This window comes from Triplophysa rosa, linkage group LG19 (genome assembly GCF_024868665.1).
Source record: "Triplophysa rosa linkage group LG19, Trosa_1v2, whole genome shotgun sequence".
Classification (NCBI taxonomy): domain Eukaryota; kingdom Metazoa; phylum Chordata; class Actinopteri; order Cypriniformes; family Nemacheilidae; genus Triplophysa; species Triplophysa rosa.
In genome coordinates, this window is record NC_079908.1 from 14,687,866 (window position 1) to 14,710,193 (window position 22,328).

The following is a 22,328-nucleotide window of genomic DNA, read 5'->3' on the forward strand; positions in this document are numbered from 1 at the left end:
TGAGTGACTCAAATATTTCTATTAGAATTCAACAAAATCATATTACGGGTATATTAAAAATATAATTTGTTAATTAGTTTTTAATTAAATAATTAAAAACTAAATAAAAAGTAAACATGAATTTTAATTAGTTAATAATTAGTTTTAGTCATTTCTTTTCATTAAATAAACTTAAAAAAAATGTATGTAAATTTTACTTTTTTTAAACTTTTTTTTGGTGATATTTAAGCAACTGGATTATTTTTCTGAGTGCCTTAACTCATGTTAACAAATAGAACCTTATTGTAAAATGTTACCAATATTATAAAAAAACATTGCATATATAATATATTTTGCATATAAGTATATACAGTATAGTAGCATTATATAAATATGTTTACATGTGTGTTTTTTATATTTGTTGTAATCTCTAATAACTCGAATAATCATACAAATATACAAAAGCAGGAAAAGTAAAAAGGGTTACCGAAATATGTACATGTTAATTTTATACAAACCATTCAGACACACATGCACATCCTGTTTCACACAAACACACACACATTCGCAACACAAACAGCGTGTCACACTTTTGACACTGGTTTAGCCACAGGCCACGGACCTTCCGGAAGAAACCCTCTGCACTCACCGGAGTCCACCATCGGAACAGACCCTTCCACTTGACTACATACATTTACATGATTGGTTGCTTCAACCTGTCCACTCAATCCAATACCATTACCCTGGCTTACTCCAACCGGCTGTTTGGCCCAGCTGAAACTCTGAGCACTCTTCTTGAGAGCAGCCAGATGTTTGATGTCCAAAGTGGTGAATGTTGTAAACTGGACCTGATTCCTCTTGCTTGTGGGAGAATGCAGAGGTTCACTGCGAACAGGTTTCGGAAGAAGAGTAGCCGATCTGAAAACCATAGGATCACGCCGTAGAGGAAGAGTGTTGGTTCTTCTTCCCAGAGTGGCGGTCCTCTCCTCAGCTACAGCTGCTGGTATGTCCCGTGATTGAATCATTTCTGTGCCTCTGGACCGCTCTGTGCTCTTCTGCATCTGAATGGTTCTTGGCATCTCCACAGCCGTCTGCATCTCCTGCTTACAGGTGGTTGCGATTGGCACCACTTTCCTTTGCTCTGTAGCTGTGCCCACTCGCACAGTGATGCTTGTGCTCGGAAGGGGTCTGGCACTGAACGGGCGATTTCTTGCGTGATTTCACATTGTGGGTGGCACAGTTTAGCAGAACGGCTATGATGGCCAAGCACGAGACTCCTACCAGTGCATAGATGCAGACTTCTATGTCTGCGAACACGTTGAACATCTGTATCAGATCACTCTCTACGAGTGGAGTTTCCTGCTTGGGTTTCTCAACTTGAAAGGGGAAGTCAGAGTTCTCCATTTGGTTTCTATAATCATTTGGACTTCTCGGGCCTACGGTTATGAGAGCTTTGTCTGCGACGGGCTTGGTGATAGGAGTCGTCTCCATGCTGTTCATTGACTTAATTGTGGATACACCACCTTTAATGGCCTCTTGCAGGTTGAACGTGGTTACCAGTTTGATCCCACTCGGGGTGCTCTCATGGATACCAGCAGGCTGAAATGTGTTTGAAGGAGAGGTAAGGATCAGTTTAGATTCACTGTCTTTTTCCTCACCATCACTGGCACGGTCATTCTCCATTCCAGCACGGGTCTCTTTCTTGCCAGTTCCTGCAAGCTGCTCGTCCAGTGGGAATTTGACACTTACTGTGCCTCCACCCACAGCTAACTTGCTCTTGCATTTAGATTTCTGACAGGCCTCGCAGATGGCGAGCTCAGCTCTGAGCAGTAGGCCCTGTCCCTCAGCCTCTGCTACAACAACAAAGACCGAACCCGGCATATTCCGTACGGACACTACCCTTGGGTCCAGCGAAATGATGCTGAGGAAATATCCACTGGGATCGTACAGATCGAGAGGAGTCCGGGAGCCATCGCTGAACTGTAGCCAGCAGCCAACTACGGCCTCCTGTTACACAAAGTTATACAAATTCCATTATAGAGAACGAAAAAATATAACAGGCTCCACGTTGAATGCACAAGCATAGTGAAAACTCTGAATGCTCAGAATTCTCAGTTTAATGAAGCGGAAAAGGTACCTGTCACCTTGACAGCTAGCACTGTATCTCAAGGATACGGCCATGTTAATTTTTTATTAAGTAGCTTGGTGACGGGATGTTGTACATGATTTATCCAAATGCATCAATATTTATGTGTGGGTGTTTTGAAGAGTAGAGTATTCACCGCTACAGGCTTTGGCACAATAACCCCGAGCCATTGGCTAATAAGGTATGACCAAATGGCACCACAGGTTGTCCTTAATTCTAGCGTAAAATATATTATGCAAAGCCTGAGGAGTGGTGCTTGCAGAGCTCATGAAGAGACGAATGAGGTCTCTTGTCGAGTACAAATAGCCAGATATTGAACGGATCGTGTCATGCCACTCAGTCGTGGCATGTGCACTGGTAATAATAGAAAGGATTTATGAGCATCACTCCCTGTAAGTTATGATGAAGTAATTATTCAAGTAAAAAAGAGACTGATTTGTTTATTTTAATGAGCAAATGCAATACATCTAACTGTTAAAAAAGAAGATATTTTGAGAAATGTCTCCATACAATGGAAGTCAATGGGGGCCAATGGAGGCCTATCTTCTTTATATTTTTCAGAAGGAAATTCATACAGGTTTGGAATGACATGAGGGTGAGTACATGATAAAAGAATTTTCATTTTTCGTAGACCTTTCCCTTTAATACTATCATAGCTACATGAATTACCTGTTTAAGGTTGTGCATGGTCTCCTGTGTGGTCGTCTTGGCAACGATGGCTCTGTTGCTTCCCGGGCTGATCTGGAGGTTCAGCGAAAGACCAGAGACCAGCTGCACCCCCAACTCTGTAATACTGACTTTATCATCCACAACCCGGATCATCCTTTCACCCAGAACAGAGTCTGACAGCGGGGACATCACCTAAACAACAGCAACAAAAGCCATGGCATCACTTTTCATCCACAGTGTCACTGATATTAACACACTGAGGTACTTTAATGCATAATAAAAATATTAAAAAATGTATGCCGCCAGTCATCGTCACCATTACCTGCACAGTAGTGACGCCTGCAGCCCTCCCCGCCAGCACGTTTCCTGCCTGCAAGCGTGCCACGCTCATATCCCCCATTTTCAAAAAATATCGCACCAACCCCGTCACATCCACCTGCCAATCAGGGCCAAGAAAGTACGCCGGAGATGGGCCGCTCGGATCTGGCGAATCCGCAGTGAAAACCGTAAGCACTCGAATCAAACTGTGCTGATATTGCAGCATGCAGCCTCTGCCTTTCCTCTCATCATCCTCCTCCGTGTCCCAGCTCACTCTAAGAAACATGGAGAGAGAAGATGAACAACTCTTTCGATCGCGCTCCTGTTCTCAATATATTTTTTTCTGCAGTGTGCTATTTGTGTAGGCTCAGCAATCTCATCTCTATCGTATAATGAAAGTCTGTGCGATGTCATGAGAAACTGCAGGGATATCTCTGTGGAACACACTCTCTAGTCTAACACCAACACATTCGAGCAGTTTTAAAGTGGAACAAGCTTGTATGAGGTGGAACGTAAAATACAGAAACGTACTGAGCTAGTTGTAGGAATAAAAATCAACATGAAAATTCAAGGCCAGTAAATTATTCACAACATGTTTTAACCCATTAGAGACAACCAAAAAAGTATTTCATTTTTATGAATGAATATTTGTTAAATCAGTAGCTTCAATAGCTTTCTGGCCAAAAATCTTTGTCCTTGTCCCTTTCTTCGAAAATAAAACAAAAGTGTCGCAAAAAAAATCTTAACTCATTTATTAGATTGTAAGTTGTTCACAAGGGTAAAAAATATCTTTTATATGCGGTTTGTGTAGGTGCATAGGTGGTGATCATAGGGTGTTGTGTTTACAGGATTTGGAATTATTTTTAGACTACATTAAACACATTGCATGAGCTAATGATGCTATGTACAGTATCTGTAATTTAAAACATAACTACTATACAGAATTCATTTCCACTACTGACTTTTTTATTGACTATTAGATTGGAATTAAAGGGGTCATATGGCGTGAATACGTGTTTTTCTGTGTCTTTGGTGTGTTAAGTTGCCCATGCATGTATTAGACACGTAAAATTGCAAAAATGAAAGTGTCGGAACAAAAGATGTATTCTATCTAAAAGCCAATGCTCACCCAGACCTGCCTGAAACGCCTCATGTGACCACACCCCCACAAATCTATGTCAGTTCGTGGTATGATTTGACTAAGACCGCCCAAATGTATACACAAGTAAGGTGGGCGTACCTGTCAGTACAATTGCTTTGGAACCTGATGTTCAAATATGGTAAGAGGTGTTACATTTCCATCACACACTTGCAGTATTCCACCAATCACTACGCACTGGTTAACTGGCCAATCATAGCACACCTCGCTTTTCAGAGCGATGAGCTTTGATAAAAATCTGTGCGTTTCAAAGAGGCGGGGCAAAGAGGAGACACAAACATGCACGGTATGTGGAAAATACTGCGTTTTTGAACCTTAAATCGTGTATACACATTGCATTACATCTAAAACAAACCATAATATTCGTTTTAGCCCGGTCATATGACCCCTTTAACATGAATGCTGGTTACTGACCTTTTGTTTCCGTTGACAGGAACCCTCCAGCCTTTGATCTGACTGAGCTCTGGATCAGACATCTCAATCAGCAGTGGGAGTCGAGGCATCCACACACTCATCTCCAGCTGAGCACTCAGGTAACTGTATACGTAAAGTTCACCATGATCTTCACCTTCCCATGCGTCTCCTTACCGTTGACGTACACAGAATCACATCTCTCAGACACCTGTGTAAGGAACGACCATTGTTGGATAACTTGTCATTGAAAATTGCACAGTGAAAGCATATGGTGTAATAGTAGAAATGGTAGCAAAAAAGTGTAAAAATTACACTTTTAAAAATTAAAAAACTTGTTTATAACTAACATTTTATTGACATTTATTAGGCAAATAACAAACAATTATTTACAAACAAGTCTTTATTCACACATAACTAGAAAACTTTTGTATTATATATATATTTTGTATTGTCTCTGTATGGCCTCTATGCTATTGGCTGTAATTGGGCATCTGAATAAAAAATGCTTTAAAAAGTGCTTTACTATTTTTTTCTGCCTAGTAATACAGTAAAATTCATGGGTAACAACAATAATTGGTATAAACTGGTAATGTACACTTATTGTTACAGCCACTGTTTCCTCTCAACTCTCATGCTCAGTAATGGTTGAACCTCTGAAGGTAGGTCTGTACTTATAAAAATCTTTCCAAGAAACAGAAAGAAGAGGAAAAAACCTCTGCTCTTACTCTTGTTCAAGTCAGTTCATTTATTCATGAGTAGAGTGTAAGGGTGTGTGTGTGCGTATGCGTGTGTGTGTACGTATGTGTGTGTGTGCGTGTGTGTGTGCGTGCGTGTGTGTGTCAAAGAGAGAGAGAGAGAGAGAGAGAGAGAGAGAGAGAGAGAGAGAGAGAGAGATATGACATTGATGTGTTTGTCTGTATCCAAAGAACTGTGTGTGCAGAGTAATCTCACATGATTCTTTGACTCTCCACCATTAGATAAATTAGCAAATTACTCCATTGCTAAAATGATAAACAGGCAAACAGAAGTGTTCTGGGTACAAGATATGGTTTTGGTACAAAAATATCAGTTCAGCGAGGGCAGTGGTTCTCGACTGCAAGTAACCATGCATCGTTTTGCTTGGATAGCAAAATGAATAAGCTAATAAGCATTTGAAGGGAGGAGATACGCATATTTTGTTATTGATCTCAAACATTACCCAGAACATTAAAGATCCAATGTGTAATTTTTTGGAGGACCTATTGACAGAAATGCAATATAATACACATAACTATGTCTTCAGATGTGTATAACGACCTTACATAATGAAGTGTTATGTTTTTATTACCTTAGAATGAGTTATTTCTATCTCCATACACCGCGGGTCCCCTTGCAGGGAATTCACCATGTTATTTCTACAGTAGCCCTAAGCGGACAAACTGCTCTACAGAGCGCGTTTCGTAAAAACGTTATCCCCTTCAGCAAAGAGGCGAAAACATGACGACATCTTAGTCCTGTGTCAGCCTCTGTAGTGCTTTGAAAGAGAGGGGTGGAGTGAGCCGTTGGTTGCAATTTGCAACGTCACCGCTAGATGCCGCTTAAGTTCATACACTGGATACAGGTTAAATTATTAAATTATTCTAAATACAGGTTAACTATGGATGAATGTTTTGTGTCAGTCGCAATATGTTGTGCATTGAATTATTGACTGGACCACTGGGCTGATGAAGTAAAATCTCTAACCGTCTCTCTCCCATCACTAGGATGTGATGGTCATCCGTGGTGCCTTTCCTGACCCTCTGTTCAGGACTCTGTAATCCAGACTATTCAACCATTTCAGTCCAAAAGTGTGATTTATTCAATATGGCTATCAATATAACTATGGCTATCAATATGTCAATCATAGCTATTTCAAGAGTGAATCCCGCATTTATATGCCGATGTAATGCCCGAAACTTTGCAGCGTGTATGTGGCCGTTGGTCTTACCAGCATGAAAAACAAGTTTTATACAATTCTGAATGGATTATATATAGCACAGAAACCACACAACAAGCACTCCCTTTATAATTACTAAAAAGCTGTCACTCATCTTCATCGAGATCTCTAGCACCCCAGAACCAGGCCTAATAATAATTTACACAAGGAATACAAAAGCCCCGACATGGAGTTGATAAATATAGTAGAAAGATATATAGAGAGAGAAAATTACCCCTCAAAAAAGTAGAAGCTTCCTCTTCCCGACTGCGAGTGGAGGTTTATTATTCTCCATTTTTTAGCTGATGTTAGCTTCACCGGAGCGACGCCGATCAAGCAGTCATGTCAACGATGTCCTGCGCTTAGCGGTCTTTAGATGTGGGGCGTTTAAATTTAAAGAGGCATGACAACTAGCCCATAAACAAACTTAATATAAATTATTGTAAATAATGAATTCACGAAATTTACCATATCCATTGCATGAATTTAATCACATTTGTCATTATCATTTTAACTCAAATAAAAATATCTGAGGGACCCCTAAGTCTATTTTTTACTTCCTATGGGGGGTCCCTAATTTCTTATGGGGGCTCCCGGATCCCCCCAGCCCCCCTTCAATTCGAGCACTGATTCAGAGGCAGAGAAAGACTTCTAATAAGAAGAGAACAGAGTGTGAGATTGCCAAGGCTGGCAGAATCGGCCTGACCTTGACATACATTACCTTCAGCACATCCTGGTCTGAAGACCTGCAGCGAGAAGAGTTGGTGATGTCTGTGATTGAGCCATCAACCTCCACTCCCAAAACCTTCACAGGCACAGAGACCCTCTTTCCAGTCAGCACGGCCGTATTAAGGAGCTCCGTGTCCTGCGTGAGGAGAATGATCACTGAGGTACAGCATGTACACACTCAAGTCAACATGTAACGTCAATCCTATTTACTTTAGATATTGCATGTTCCTAATGATTCACTGGTGCAAGCTTTTCAAGAACCCTCACTAACAACTAAAAACAAGCATTCCTATCATCTAATAAGCTCTTAAAATGGATTGTCACTGTTCCACAGTCAAAGCTTAAACAAGGCCAAAATATCACGGCAACAACAGCGGACGAGACATGCTCCGCATCTGTCAAACTCGGTTGGAGTTTAATACTGTCTAATGATTATCTTACAGCGTGCCGCGCTGATGACAAATACATTTGGATGATTAGGTTTGAGTGTAGATTTAACTTCCAGACCCAACAGATGCCAGCTAACATCCTCCGAGCGCAACACAACAGATGCTGACTGTGATTTGAAAAGTTACAGACAGAATTCCAGGACAGGGTCAGGCTGTGAAACTGTCCATCTCTGTAAATGAGATCAGCTGGATGTATAATGGGGGCTTAATGTGAATTGTCACAACCTTTTTTATTTGCCTCAGACACTAAAGTGCTATAAAAGCTATATCGTGGAATATATTTGAATGGCTGATGGGTTGGCTTTATTTCAAAGAGATAAAAGAAGGTAGCATCGGGTCTCTAGACAAATTACACACGCGCAGGGTGAACAAAGACACGTGAAACATGTCTAAGGGTTTTCGTTGTAACTTTATAGTCAAAACTATTTACAGTACACTGAAGTTGCATGGGGTTTTGAAATGTCCTACGAGACAACTATACAAACCTCGACCTCACACAACCTTATCAATAATGAATTTTGAATCAGTCTAATTTTGTGCTCCACGGACCAAAATAACAGCATGTTGGTATTGTGTGTGTTATTACAACACAAAAACAAATATTAACACATAGCTATCCGTGATCAAAGGCGCTATGCCCACATAGTCTGTCTGGATAGTGTAGATCCTCATGGTCCCTTCATCCCGGATCATGTTTCCAGGCAACTCCAGTCGCCACGTGACCATCTGGCTCTCTAACTGGTCACTCTGCTCCTCCGTCTCAAAGTCCAGCTGCAGGACCTCTAGAAGACCTCTATAAATCAAACATCTGGAGTCACATCTCAATCTACGTATCAAGTGAAACGAGTCCGACTCCACGACAAACCGTGAGAGATATACCAAGTCAAAGAGGACAGCGTGAAATCATTCATCGGCAGAGATGAAGTTTCTATTCAACTTTAGTAGCATTAAAGCACTCTGCATTCAGATGAGCATCTCTGTAAATTCATGCAGGAGCACGGACGCTCCATAATTCAGCTCGCATTCTGCTGGAATTTGCTTCGATAAAGTGCTCTTACATTACTAACAAAAAATCAAATGCTTTTGCAATTCCTATTGGCTCCTGTTTTTCCATGTGGCACCTAGAAGCACTCACGAAAATGGCAGTTTTAGAAAGCATGGATTATGTATTGGTTTAAGATTTGCTCAGTGGGTCAAGGTGGGCACATCTGTTGGGATTTGATAGTCCCCAAATCGTCTCATAATGCATTGTCTTAAATGAGGGAAGCATAATGTAGATGCACTATGGGTCAAGTGGCTGATCCTGTTCACGTCATCACTACGCTGTAATACATTTCTCAACGTGCTAAATTTTTCTCTGTTAGCTCTTCAAGGGTTAATGTAGTGGCTAAGACTAGAGATCTCTGCTCTAATCTTGTTCCGCACGTGCCGGTCTTTTAAGCTGGTCTAACATGCTGATGCACTGGGGATGATTACAGATAAATGGGTCATCGCTGTGACATGTGAAGAAAAACACCTAAGGAGAGACAACTTTTTTAATGGCAGATGGTTGTGCTTTCCTAGCTCAGGAGATCTGAGTTCTCAGTTAAGCTCAGATGTTTCTCCTCACAATTCTTAGAAGAAATCAAGGTTATTTTAGTTTACTAAAATTTAAACTTTGAAACGTTTCTGTCCATTGAAATCAAATCAAATATTGACCGAAAAATTATTGGGAAAAACTTAACTAAAGAAATTTTTTAAATGTTGCCTCAAAAATAAACTGAAATAAGTTTAAAGCACTAAAATTATAATAACAAACAAAAACTAAAATAAAACTAAAATATAAAGTAATTAATATCATATAGCAACATAAAAATAAACAAATAAATTATAAAATGACAAAACCATACACAAAAATTGGTAAAACTTTAACCAAAATTTACATAACTAAAAACCTAAAAATAAAAGCTAATTTTAAATATTAAAAAAACTCAAAAACTAAAATCAAAACTAATAACTGTGGAAGAAATCAAAACATAATTGTTAAAATACATTAAGCGTATGGAGGTGTAAAATTAATAAGGATTATAGGTAAAATCATCTGGATTTGGGAAAAATTATATGAGAAATATTTAGTTTAGTTAAAATCTTCAATAATATTGACTTTTGGTTGCAGGCTTGGCAAATCTGAGCTCAGGTTGACATTGGTGAGATCTTTCTGATACACTAATGGAGATTTCTGAGTCTTTTTCTCAGGAGGAATATGCAGAAGATGCAGGTGACTTAAAGGGATACTTCACCCAAAAATGAAAATTCTGTCATCATTTACTGACCTTCGAGTTGTTCCAAATCTGTATAAATGTCTTTGTTGTGATGAACACAGAGAAAGATATTTGGAAGAATGCTTGTAACCAGACAGATTTTGCCCCCCATTGACTACCATAGTAGGAAAAATGTCAAAAGTGCCCCAACACTGTTTGCTGTCCTACATTCTTCAAAATGTCTTCTGTTGAACACTGAAAGTCATTTTTCCTACTATGGTAGTCAGTGGGGGGCAAAATCTGTCTGGTTATAAGAATTCTTCCAAATATCTTTCTCTGTGTTCATCAAAACAAAGAAATTTATACAGATTTGGAACAACTCGAAGGTGAGTAAATGATGACAGAATTTTTGGGTGAAGTATCCCTTTAAGTCAATTTTACTCAATACTGAGGTCTTATTGCTTCAGAAACAAACAAAAGACAATGGAGTGTCAGTACATTTACAAGATACTAACTGTAGCACTTTTACACAAAGCATATAGAATTTACAGATTTGTTCCCATTACAGAAATAAACTAAGAAGATGAGCCATAATCTGCATTGGTAATGACAGCCCATTGCCATAGGCAGCAAACAAGAGCCAATGAGACCAATAGAAATGTGACACCCAGATGGAAGATCTTATTAACAAGATGCTTGCGGTTTTTGAGGCGTATTTGAATGAGATCCAAAAACACTCAAAACTCTTTATTTGAAAAGCAAGCGGATCTCCGAGACGCAGAGGGGTAATATGAACTCATTCTTCCCTTCTCAATATGAGCTCATTCTTCTTAATAACAGCGGATGAGATGTGAGGTTACCAGCAACTGAAGTGATGGAATAATATCACATTTTTATGAAGTTATTTCCACTTGCTTTCTGTATGGATACCTTATGAAATAGATTTGCGCCATTAATCATGAAATCACCCAGCTCATAGAGTAGAGAGAGTTTTTCCTGTATTTAATAAGTGACTGGTGATTGTGCAGGGTAAATACGGTTAACCTGGACCTTTTTCACCAGAAAAAGATGGTCTTTAACTTTAATTCAAAAAACCATCCTGCAAAAGGGGAAACAGGTTGTCTGAACATCTGTTAGCGCCTGAACAATGAGGGAAGAGAAATTAGAAGGTTGTTTTTTTCCGTCCAAAAATAATTTTGCAATCTGTCATAATTCTCACAGTTTCAGAGGAACATACCACAGCTGGCAATGTGCAAGGGCACAGAAAGCTTTTTAACGATGAAACACTTTTAAAATGTGAGCCACCAAAAGACTGAGTTTCAGTAGTTTCTGAGAACGATGAGGGTTGAGGACTTGCCTTTTGCTAGTTAATGTGCTTTTCTTCTGGCAGGTCACAGAAATGGTTTGGGCATCACTTCCTCTCCCGGGTTCCAGAGTGATGTCCCATAGGTTGGCGTCACTGGGTCTAGCTCGGCTGAATGATATACCTTTTCTTGCCGTGGCTCTATGAAAGAAACACACACACAACATCAATGAAAAGTCAACAGTCCATTCATTGTGTCTCTAGTCATACAAAAATACAACAAACCTATTATAGCTGAAATCATGAGATCCAATCTGAATGGCTGGTTGAGTGCAACATTTCTAGATAATGTATGGGGCTGATACAAAGAGCACGTTTGAGGAAGAATTAATCACTGGATTTGCTCGATTTTGGGCCATCAAATCTTTATAAGAAGCTGCAAACTGGATCAGTCTGGCTATATGTGAAAGTAGACTGATCACAGTCTAATGTGCATGTAAAACGTAAGCACAAAGCAGTGCCTGCAGCTGCCTCCAGGCAATATTAAAAGAAAAAAACATACCACGCATGAAATATGTTAGAAAACAAAGCTGATTGTTTGCTTGTGAGCAGGTGTGTAATAGACATTGACCTGTTCGTTTGAGGTGGAAAAGGTTAACATTTTCTCTAATAGACAGGATATCGACTACAGTACAGGGTTAAGAAATACCGATATTAACAATAACCGTGACATTTGGGACCATGATTATTGATTGTAATAATATATACTAAGACATATAATAATGCTGTAAATAATTCAGTGCAAGTATCTAGTTGGCAATCCAACATAGGTGGTGGTATAACACCTGTTTAATATTTTGCCTCAATGGCCACAATGGTTACAAACATTCTCTCTGCCTTCCTACACTCGTATTTTGAGTGTGATTCATTGGCCAAAAATATGAAAGAAAAAGAACAAAATTAAAGATGAAATAAAGTGAAAAAATAGATATTGCGATATAGTGAATTCTTTTGGCCACAATGCGTTGTGAAAATCTGATGTTGTGACAGCTCTACTATAAACAAAGCATCCGCACTGCTTTTTCATTTGATCAGATTCTAGTGCAAGATTTTTTAAATCTGAACATATGATGAATATGTATCACTAATTAAGGTCGTGTGACTGAAATGTTGCATTTAATAAAGTTAATTTTGATACTTTTGCACGCACAAATAGTGTGTGGGACTTTTTTTCTGCTATCTGTATATACAATATATATATGTACAAAATCATATTTTTGTTTCAGTAAAGGTTAATCCACCCTTTTGTGTAAACTCACAGTAGCATTTGTAATGCTAAATTACTGTTGTACAAGAAACCACAATAAACATAATTTTAATAATAAAGCACTTCATTGTATTTTATTACTTGCAGTCCTTAATTGAAAAAGAAGTTTTAATGGTTGAATTTTATGCTTCGATAAATTGGTGATTTTTGAGAGTTGAATGTGCCAGCTCAAATTTGGGTACAAAAACGGTTTAGTTGTATTAGTTTGTTATTTGCTTAATAAATGACAATATTTTTTTAAACAAAGTTTTGACAGATTCGTAAATTATCTGTGTTTTCTCTTTTTTATGAGAGGTGGTCTAATAAATTTGTTAAGCACTTATATATATAAAAGTTCACTCAATTTACAGTTTCACTTGCCGATTTGAAACCTTGACTTAGTCTCTGTAGACAGTCTACTGTGTTATTGGTCATTTAACAATGTTGTGTGTATCAAGGGGAGTGAGCAAGTGAGAAGCTCAGGAGAAATCATTCGGCTACCATGCACAACATGTCCACCATTCACTCCTAACACCGAGCCAAATGCTTCTTTTCTTCTCTTTATTCTTTCTCTTGGGTTTATCCACCAGCCAGGCATTTGTCCCTCCTCTTCACTGATGGGACTTAGAGACCATGGAATCTTGCCACATGAGCATCTCCCAGAAGTCTCTGGAACTCTGGCCAGAGACGAAACGGGTCACAGCGGAAAAAGCAGAATGAGCACAACTGACAGCATGGTGACACACCACATTATCCTCTCTCGCCCTCTCAGCTGTCTTTCTTTCTCTCTATTTCACACCACACACTTCAATTCTGCCTCAAAAACAACAGATTTTCATGCTGCCGATCTCAAATGTGATTCATTAGTGGCATGCGCGTGGAGCCGCTGTGCAGTAAAAAGACAAATACAGATGTGCATTTAATGATTATTTCTCAGAATGCTTTGGGCGAGGTAAACACGCATGTGCCTCTTTACTTGGTACTAACGGATTAGTTCAAGCAAAAATGAAAATTCTGTCATCATTTACTCACCCTCAAGCTGTTTCTAAACCCATAAGGTACTTTTTCCTATAAAACACAAAAGAAGAAATGTTTATACGTACCAAAGCTTTCAAGCTTGAAGAAGGATGCTCCATAAAATTAACAAAAGTAATAGTCTATAAATGCATGCACTTGTATATTCAAAGATTTCTGTAAAAATAGCTTGTTAATGCAATTTCTATAAATTTGTTGATTTTGTTTTTTAATCTCATCGACCCAACGTGAGCTTCTTAAAGTTGAATCATTGTGACTAATAAACAAATCAGTGACACTCACTGTAAATTGTATCCTGTTTCTCATGCAAAGCTATCAATTCAGAACACTTTAAATATAGTGCACTGCTTGTTGTATGGACTATGTTTCATATTGCTTTTTGAAGCTCCAGTCCCCATTCATTGTAATTGCATGAATAAAGCAACCATTTTCTCCTTTTGTGTTCTACAAGAGAAAGACGGGCATAGAACCACATAAAGATGACTTAATAATCCGTTTTATTAATCACCCTGAATATATGTTATCCATTTATTGTTGCATGTGGATCTCTGGGATAGTGCTTGTCTATCAACCCCAGTGACTCAAGTGAAAGAGCTGATCACACTCTAATCTTGACCCACTTTACATTATCATCCTCTTCAGGGCAGACATGCAATTTTGCAAGACAAGCGACGCCCTTGGTAGGATAATGCCATGTTTTAATTCCAAGAAAACAGAGAAACAATGAAAGCAGAGAGTGAAATAATGAAATAAGAGATTGTAATGAAAAAAAGACATATAGAGAGACTGAGAGAGACAGGCATAAAGAGAGTCTGTGGGTTTCTCCTGTATTGGTCTGCTAGCGGAGGAAACACTGTATGCATGAGTGGCAAAAGAATTCAGCCAAATCTATAATGAGAATCTTGATGGAATAAATCTCTGACATAAAATCAAAGATGGAAGAATATTGTGAGGCAGTATGGTTCTGCCTGCAAGATGAAATATGAAATAGAATAGAATGTCAGAATACCTTTGAAACCATTTAAAACTATATAAATCTATTTTAATCATCTGTTAAGAATGATATAATGTAACATGTTTAAAGGTAACCTTATGAGTTTTACCAGAATAAAATGGAGTAAAGTTTTTGGAAACCCTTTACATTAAGGTACCCTTTATGAAGCATTTATAAATGTGTTCATTAATGATTAATAAGTAATTTACAAATGCATTATAAAACAGTTATAACTGCATGAATAAAAAGGGGGATACTAACAAAATACCTGCCAAGTTAAAAATGGCTCACTATTTGGCAGGTATTTCGTTAGAATCCCTCTTTTATTCATGCAGTTATAACTGCTTCATAATGCATTTGTAAATGACTTATTAATCATTAATGAACACATTTATAAATGCTTTATAAAGGGTACCTTAATGTAAAGTGTTACCAAGTTTTTTGTCAGTTTTGGTGCAGCAAATGCAACAGCATATTATATGCGGTGTAAATGAAAGCATGCCTGAAATTAAAGTATCTTTACAATTGAATTATTTTTCATTTATGTAGAACAGATATAAATTTGCTGAAAAGCAGGGTTTTAAAAAAGTTAGCCAGTTCAGCCCCCGTATGTGCTAAATAATTTACTTCAAAAAAATCTTCCATTGTCACTCGTGAATTATACATTTTGAACATCTACATGAACATCCAGAGTTTTCCTTCCCTCCTGCTGTAAAGCACAAGGCCATAACCACCCGTAATGTTTAGTAGATGTGTGAGCTACTGTATGTCCTCCAGGCAGACTTCCGATGAAATACCTGAGACAGAGTAAAAGAGAGCACATCTCTGAAGGGTTAACGCCTTCACTAATTTTCAATCAGCGTGCGGATTATCCATCATGACCTCAGGGGTCTGAACTCAATCTTGGAGAGAGTAGTGAAGTGGGGCAGAGATTTTACCCGGGATAAAGTCAATCTCTTTGGGATACCAGCCTTCGTTCCACTTTGCCGCCAACACCTAAAGTGAATGTCCATTTGATCCAGGGCCGGGGGCAAAGTAAACCCTATCAGAGCTGAATGAAGTGCCGCGTGGATATGGGGGGCTCAGCTGGTATGGCGGGGCACAGTTCCTGCTCAGATGTACATCCCAGTATCTGGGATCCAAAACAGTGGGGCTGAACTTTTCCTAAATCAATACACACACAAATCCAAGCCTCAAATCAGTCTAACTGTATTCTCAAAAGAGGACTAAACCCCTTCATGAGAGATCTAGGAAAATACACAATATCCCCTTCCAAATAATCTTAATTTAACAATGTTCAGGGATTATGGCAAGTGGGTCACAATATGGGTCAGTAAACAGTGCACCTCATCAGTTCTGTTGGAAACATTTTTCAAGTGCCTTTGAAATGCAAACAAACTTTAATAAAAAAACAACTTTGTCTGCATAAAAAGAACAGTACCTTTAGTCAAACATGCTAATAAAACCAATTTTACTCAGTTAGGAGTTCTGCCCCCGTTGCTGTGGGTTGAGACTTATAAAAACAGATTGCTCTGTGTGTTTTTGCACGATAGAGCTCTCTGTGTAATATGTTCATTTCTGCCTAAAGGACTCCAGTAGTTATTAGGTATTTGTTTTCTTGCTCCATTAAGTTGATGCATTATTTATGGGGAGGAAGTCACGCAAACAACAAAATGTTAAGAAATTAATGCTGCCAAATAAGTTCCCCATTTTTTTCTATTTATGGAAGAGTGCTTTTGAAACTCCTCCTGTGAATTGAGCCGGCGCAGGGTTATTACATTTTGGTAATCTGTACACCGAGTGGGACCGTTACGTTCTCTCGGCTATAAAGTGGAGCGACTAGAGTCACATAGTTGGTTAAATTTCCACTAAGCTTCTTGGGCATTTGACACATTTCTTGGCTTCATGACACAGTTCTATTCCAAATGGGCGTTGTTAGCTCAATTCCCAATATTCCTCCGCTTCATCTTATTTTGGCCTGACCCAAAGTCTTTTCCAGGAAAACAGTTGGCATTTGTTTTGCCTTCTGACAAAACCGTATAATCCTGAACAGAGTAAATCCTATTTTTCAACATTGCATTATGTGTATGGATATTTTTGCAGGCTTTTAGAATGCAGCATGTGAAATTAAGTCTTATTTAACCAATTTATTTAACCAACAGGCAAATAAAAGATCATTGTAAGAAATCCTACCTGAGTATGAAATGTTCAACCGGTGATGTACCTGACAGGAACACGTAGAAGGTGGCGGTGTCTGTGGTCTTCAATGGCTTCGAGGAGGTCTGGATAATGACGGCACCCCCGAGGCGCAAACGTATAAATGTGGGGTTTCCTGGAGGGGAACGCAGGAGGTTCGCAGTTCCAATTCTCTTCATGGTGGATCCCGAGACCTGGCGTCCCGGTTCGCCCTGCTGTGGCTTACTCTCTTGAGGGACACACTGACCATTAGGACTGAGTCTGGACAGGTAATAAATCTCAGCAACATTGCCTCTCTGATCGCTTCTGTGCTCCCAGTTAGATCGACCCCCTCCAGGGCTGAACCACGCTGGCTCAGGTTTTAGGTGCACCAAGCAGAAACCGCCATCAGCAGGAATCGAGCAGCTGCCCGTGACCTCCCTGGTTTCCCAGAAGGCATATGCCGTAACGCAAATATGTCCTCCTTCACCCGGCATGTTCTGCATAGGCCCGAATTCACTCACATCGCCCCTGTTGCCGGTTGCATAAAAGAGCAGGTATATCACGGGTGTAGATGATCGAATCTGACGGGCTAGTATAAACGGTCGGATCCTGGGGCCGGTGTAGATCATATGCGGTAGTATAGACTGTTCCAAAGACATGGGACCATAGCTGACATTTATGGCTGGCTGGCCACTCAGTCCGGTGAGGATGAAAGGTTGTCTTTGGACCGTCAGGCTGGAGTTGTCGATCGTGTCCTGACTGATGTCTCTGAGGAGGAGGTGGCCTGCATTGATGATCTGATAGTTCACAGTTGGATGAACAGAGAGAGGAGCCCTCGGGTCTTCTGACAACTCCACAACCTTCATTCCTTAACACAATGGAATGTAATTAGCACTGTGCAACAGATATGAAATATTGCAACGTTATGGTTAGTAGGTAACTTTAAAAAGACATGCGATATAATTCATCATTTAAATTCAATTGCGAGAATGTATGTCTTCATCACATTGTGCACATTGTGGTTGAACACATTTGAGATTAATGTGTATTATAAACCGATGAAAATAACATCCTTCAGTCAAAAGCTCCATAAAACCAAAGGTTACTTTTAGCACAGAACATTTAGCTTAGTAAATATGCGATCAAGATGGTTTTATCGTATTCACAACAGGTATACTTCACTGCCCATGCTATTACTATAGAGCAGACGTGCGTTTCCAGGAAAGTCATTTGCTATGCAGCGTTCCCTTCTTATTCACAGCCCGAGCAAAAAATAATGATTGGTCTCTAGCTGTCAGCCCAAACCCATCGTTCCGTCGCTGTTTGGACCTCTCGCCGATGTGCTAGACTATAATCTTTTCAAAAAACATTTCCATAGATGTCAAGCCACAAAACCGTGCACTCCTATAGCAAAAAACATGACATTCTGAATGATTTTGTATAAAGCAACACAGAGGGAGGCAAAAATAGTCAACATCACTCTGATCAGGTGTTCAGTGTCTGGACAAGCAGCTTGTCAAGTCACTCATTTGGGAGAGATGCTTAACCTTTCCCTTCTGACAGGCAGCAGGGGCTGTACACTGCCTTCTGATTGCTAAAGTGCAGCATTGAAAGCTGATGGTTGATCCTGACATGCTGAGCGTTTCTGAGGGAGTTTGTCAAAAGCAGGTTCGTGTGACATGCTGATACACGCGATTGCTATTCCTAATAAAAATCTTTATGGGGGAGCAAAAACAAAGAGAGAAATGATGTTTGCTTGCATTCACTTATGCAACCTGCAACAATATACAAATAAAAAGAGCAAAGTTAAGGCAGTGAGAACACAACAAGACTTTAAAGCAAACCATTTAAAAATAATGCTTATATTTATTTTGCTTTGTGCATTATGTTTTTGCCACTTCAAAATTAACCAGTGATAAAAGACACAATTCCATTGCACATCAAGTTTAATGGATGATGAAATAACACGTGTTAAATAAAAAACTAATTACTGACAAATTCATTTTATTTTATTATTTTAGTTTATGGCAGCACATTTACGTTCCCCAGCTTTACTGTTACACAGATTACCGCTGTCTATCAACCATAATGACCATTAATCCATGTGATGAATTGTCCTACTGACATTATATTGACTTTAAAGACAGTATAGCAGGCAAAAAAACAATATTTGAATCTCAGTTTAGAGTTCCAATGTGTTAAAGTAGGTTAATGGATAAGCCTGAGGGTGAAAATGGACTAGTGTCATTCCAGTGTCTAAGAACATTAGGCCAAACGTGACTGAGTTTACTCAGCTCAAAGCAGGACAGCACTTGTGGATTTATGACTGGTCCATTGTGTGTAATTCCTCAATGGTCACTTTTGGCACTATGTAACCCCACATATGTTCTCAAATTAGGAGATTTAAATGGCTCTGTTTCTGTTACAACAGTAAAGGTAATTTAATTTCATCTTTATCATTCATTTAAATTTAGCCTATAACTATTAGAATATTTAAATTGTTCATTCAAAGGCATATTGTAATTAAATCTATAGTTTACTTTAATAACCAAACATTGCAACGTAACATCTCAGCTGCTGTTCTAAGTGCACTTAAAATAAAGTTGCATTTTTATTTTTTAGTAAAACGCAGCCTACGCACTGTAGTCAACTCACTACTAGGTTTTGAAAGTTCATTTTTATACTAGAAACTAATAACGTTACCAGCTCAAAGAAATTATTAATTTGAGAGGAGTGTCTTACCTTCTGCATAAGGCAGACACAACGCTATAACCATCAGCAGCATTGTGCTCATCTGTACAAACTTTTCGGAAAAACTGGAGTTTAACGGAGTTTATTCCTCTGATACATTGCCAAGAAATCGAAAAAAAGTTTTAAAAATTCCAAAGCAAGAAAAGTAAAAATACACTCTTGTGGACTTCTATGACAGGAAAAAATCAAATCAGATTGAATGGTCTTCAATCTAAGTCTTGTTCCGTCGGAAACGTGAAATTGTGAGCATCTCTGATCTAGCGCACAAACGCTTAGATTGCACGCGCGTAATCCTCTGCACATTAAATACATTCAGTGTTGTGCTGAAACTCGCCCTGCTCCCTGCTTCACGTGGACAGATTAACAGCAATATTATTGACATGTCTGTGCGAACCATCAGCTTCTCGTGCAGTAGGATGACCCTTTAACCAAAAGCACAGATTTTAAAACGAATGCTTGTTCTTAAAGTGCAAGCAGTCATTAAAGATGATAAACGAAAAAGTGCGTGAATATGTAACCAACTAGCGAAGCTAAATTCGCTGTAATGGTTGTGGAAATAATTACAGCATTCAAACTTAAAAAACGGAAAGAAAAAGTGGAAGTAATATTTTATTAACTACACTTTGTGGACAGATGATTGTTCAAGAAGAACAACTTGGTACAAATAACCCACAAACACTTGAACTTCACTGTCATATACAGAAGCAGCTCTAAAGCGTCCCCTGTTGACGGCCAAACAATCATCATGACAAATGAAATACCTACTAAAGGTAAATTCGTAATAATAAGATTTAACAGATGCTAATTAATAACAGTTTGAAATGTTCATTAAAAATCAGGAAAAATACTGTGCAAATGTGCCTAATGTTGTGTTTGTAAATATTCTTCTTCCCAAACATAACTCATGACATGCTAGGTTATACCTACATTCCCAATACAATATACTGCTTTACCCTTTACATTCAAAGTCATTGTTAATGATTTCACTTTGTGATTTCTAGGTATAGGACAACTTAATAAATAGCATCATCAATCTTCTGTCAGTCAGAATACACAGTGTGACCTGTACCTTTGCCATCTATAGTGCTTGCTGACGTCTTTCTGACGAAGCATGGTTTTATGTTCTGATAAGTGCCACAAATTTCTCTACAAGGACAGACAGGACCGATCTTTAATACACAGACTAATTCAAACGGCTGCACATTGCAAATACCGTTTGAAACGGTTTTAAAAGTAGTTGCTCTCGTGTTAAAGAAACAGTTCACCCAAAAATAAACAAATTCTGTCATAATTTACTCACCCTCAAGTTGTTTCAAATCTGTATAAATTTCTTTGTTCTGATGAACACAGAGAAAGATATTTGGAAGAATGCTTGTAACCAAACAGTTCTTGGCCACCATGGTAGGAAAAAATGCTTTATAAATGTATTTGTTCTGTTGAACACAAAATAAGTTATTTTGAAGAATGTAGGAAAGAAAACAGTTCTAGGACACTTTTGATTACCATTGTAATTTTTCCTGCTATGGTGGCCAAGAACTGTTTGGTTACAAGCATTCTTCCAAATATCTTTCTCTGTAATCTTTGCAGCTGCATGACAACAGTGTTCCTGTTCTACATAATATATCTGGAATGTCAATAAATGTAATATATGAGGAAAAGTGATTGTAAATAAGCTTTTTAGACTATACAGTGTGTGATGTTGTTGAGATCTCTTCTGGAACTCTAAAGGCACATGCACCTGTGGTCTGTTTTCAGGACAACAGAAACTTAAGCAGAAAATCCATTTGCTTTCATTTCTATCTAGAAACTATTAAGATCTCATTTGTCACTTTCCCATGCGTGCATGTAACAGCAGAATTAGAGAAAATGTTTAGATTAAGTACAGCACATTGAACTACAGGACAAAACTGTCTCTGAATGAAATTTCATGCCAACCGCTCGCATGCAGGTATTTCAGCTGGTTTTCCAAATCAACAGGAGCCTAAGCTGGAAACAAAGTGCTTTGGAAAATGAATTTCCCCATTGGCCTAGTTTACATAGCATCATCATCTCTGTCCCATCTGCTCAGATGTCCAGATGTTAGCAGTGTTAGATGGCCCACCGTGAACTGTGATCCTCAAAAGTGAATGGCAGCTTAGTAGCAATAATATGAAATGGTGGTCAGTAGATTGATCCGCTAGTGATTTTGACTCATTTCGACAACCTATCTAGAATTTTGTTCCACGTGAACACAGTGCATTGCATTTGTGGCGCATGGGCTGCACAACATGCCTGCAGTTTGCTTGTGCTTTCCATGCCAGATCAATGCATGATGGGTTGCCACAGTAACACGGAATGACAGTAAACCTACTTAGAAAATGAAATGTACCATACTGACCATGTGTATCTCAATCTTACTCGGCCCATGACTGACTTGATGTTGCTAAATGATTAGACCACCCTTCACGTATAAATCAAAATCCAACATGTCACTACCAATACACATTGTAATGAGTAACATTTGCTCTATTTACATTAAAAAGTATGTGCAACATCAAGACAGATGGGGCAGAATTTGGTTTATAAACAGACCACCCCTTTCAGACAGGGTAAGCAGAATATTGACAATCATGTGTGCTATACTAATAATTTTGAATTTAGTAATTGCCCACATTCAAGATATGAAGATAATAAATTAAAACAGGAAAATTATAAAATGCATGGT

The 22,328-nt window shown here is 38.7% G+C and overlaps 1 protein-coding gene across 1 annotated transcript; it reads right to left on the bottom strand.

Annotated features, from left to right (window-relative positions):
- Positions 1–238: 238 nt before the first annotated feature.
- On the bottom strand, positions 239–19,758 carry si:dkey-1d7.3 (transmembrane protein 132D). The gene is given in 11 exon segments (XM_057360559.1): positions 239–1,143; positions 1,145–1,986; positions 2,795–2,986; positions 3,117–3,387; positions 4,686–4,813; positions 4,816–4,893; positions 7,361–7,495; positions 8,427–8,610; positions 11,415–11,561; positions 16,889–17,741; positions 19,616–19,758. Coding segments are annotated over 11 exon segments (3,462 nt in total). The 5' UTR covers positions 19,668–19,758; the 3' UTR covers positions 239–563.
- Between the last annotated feature and the right edge of the window lie 2,570 nt (positions 19,759–22,328).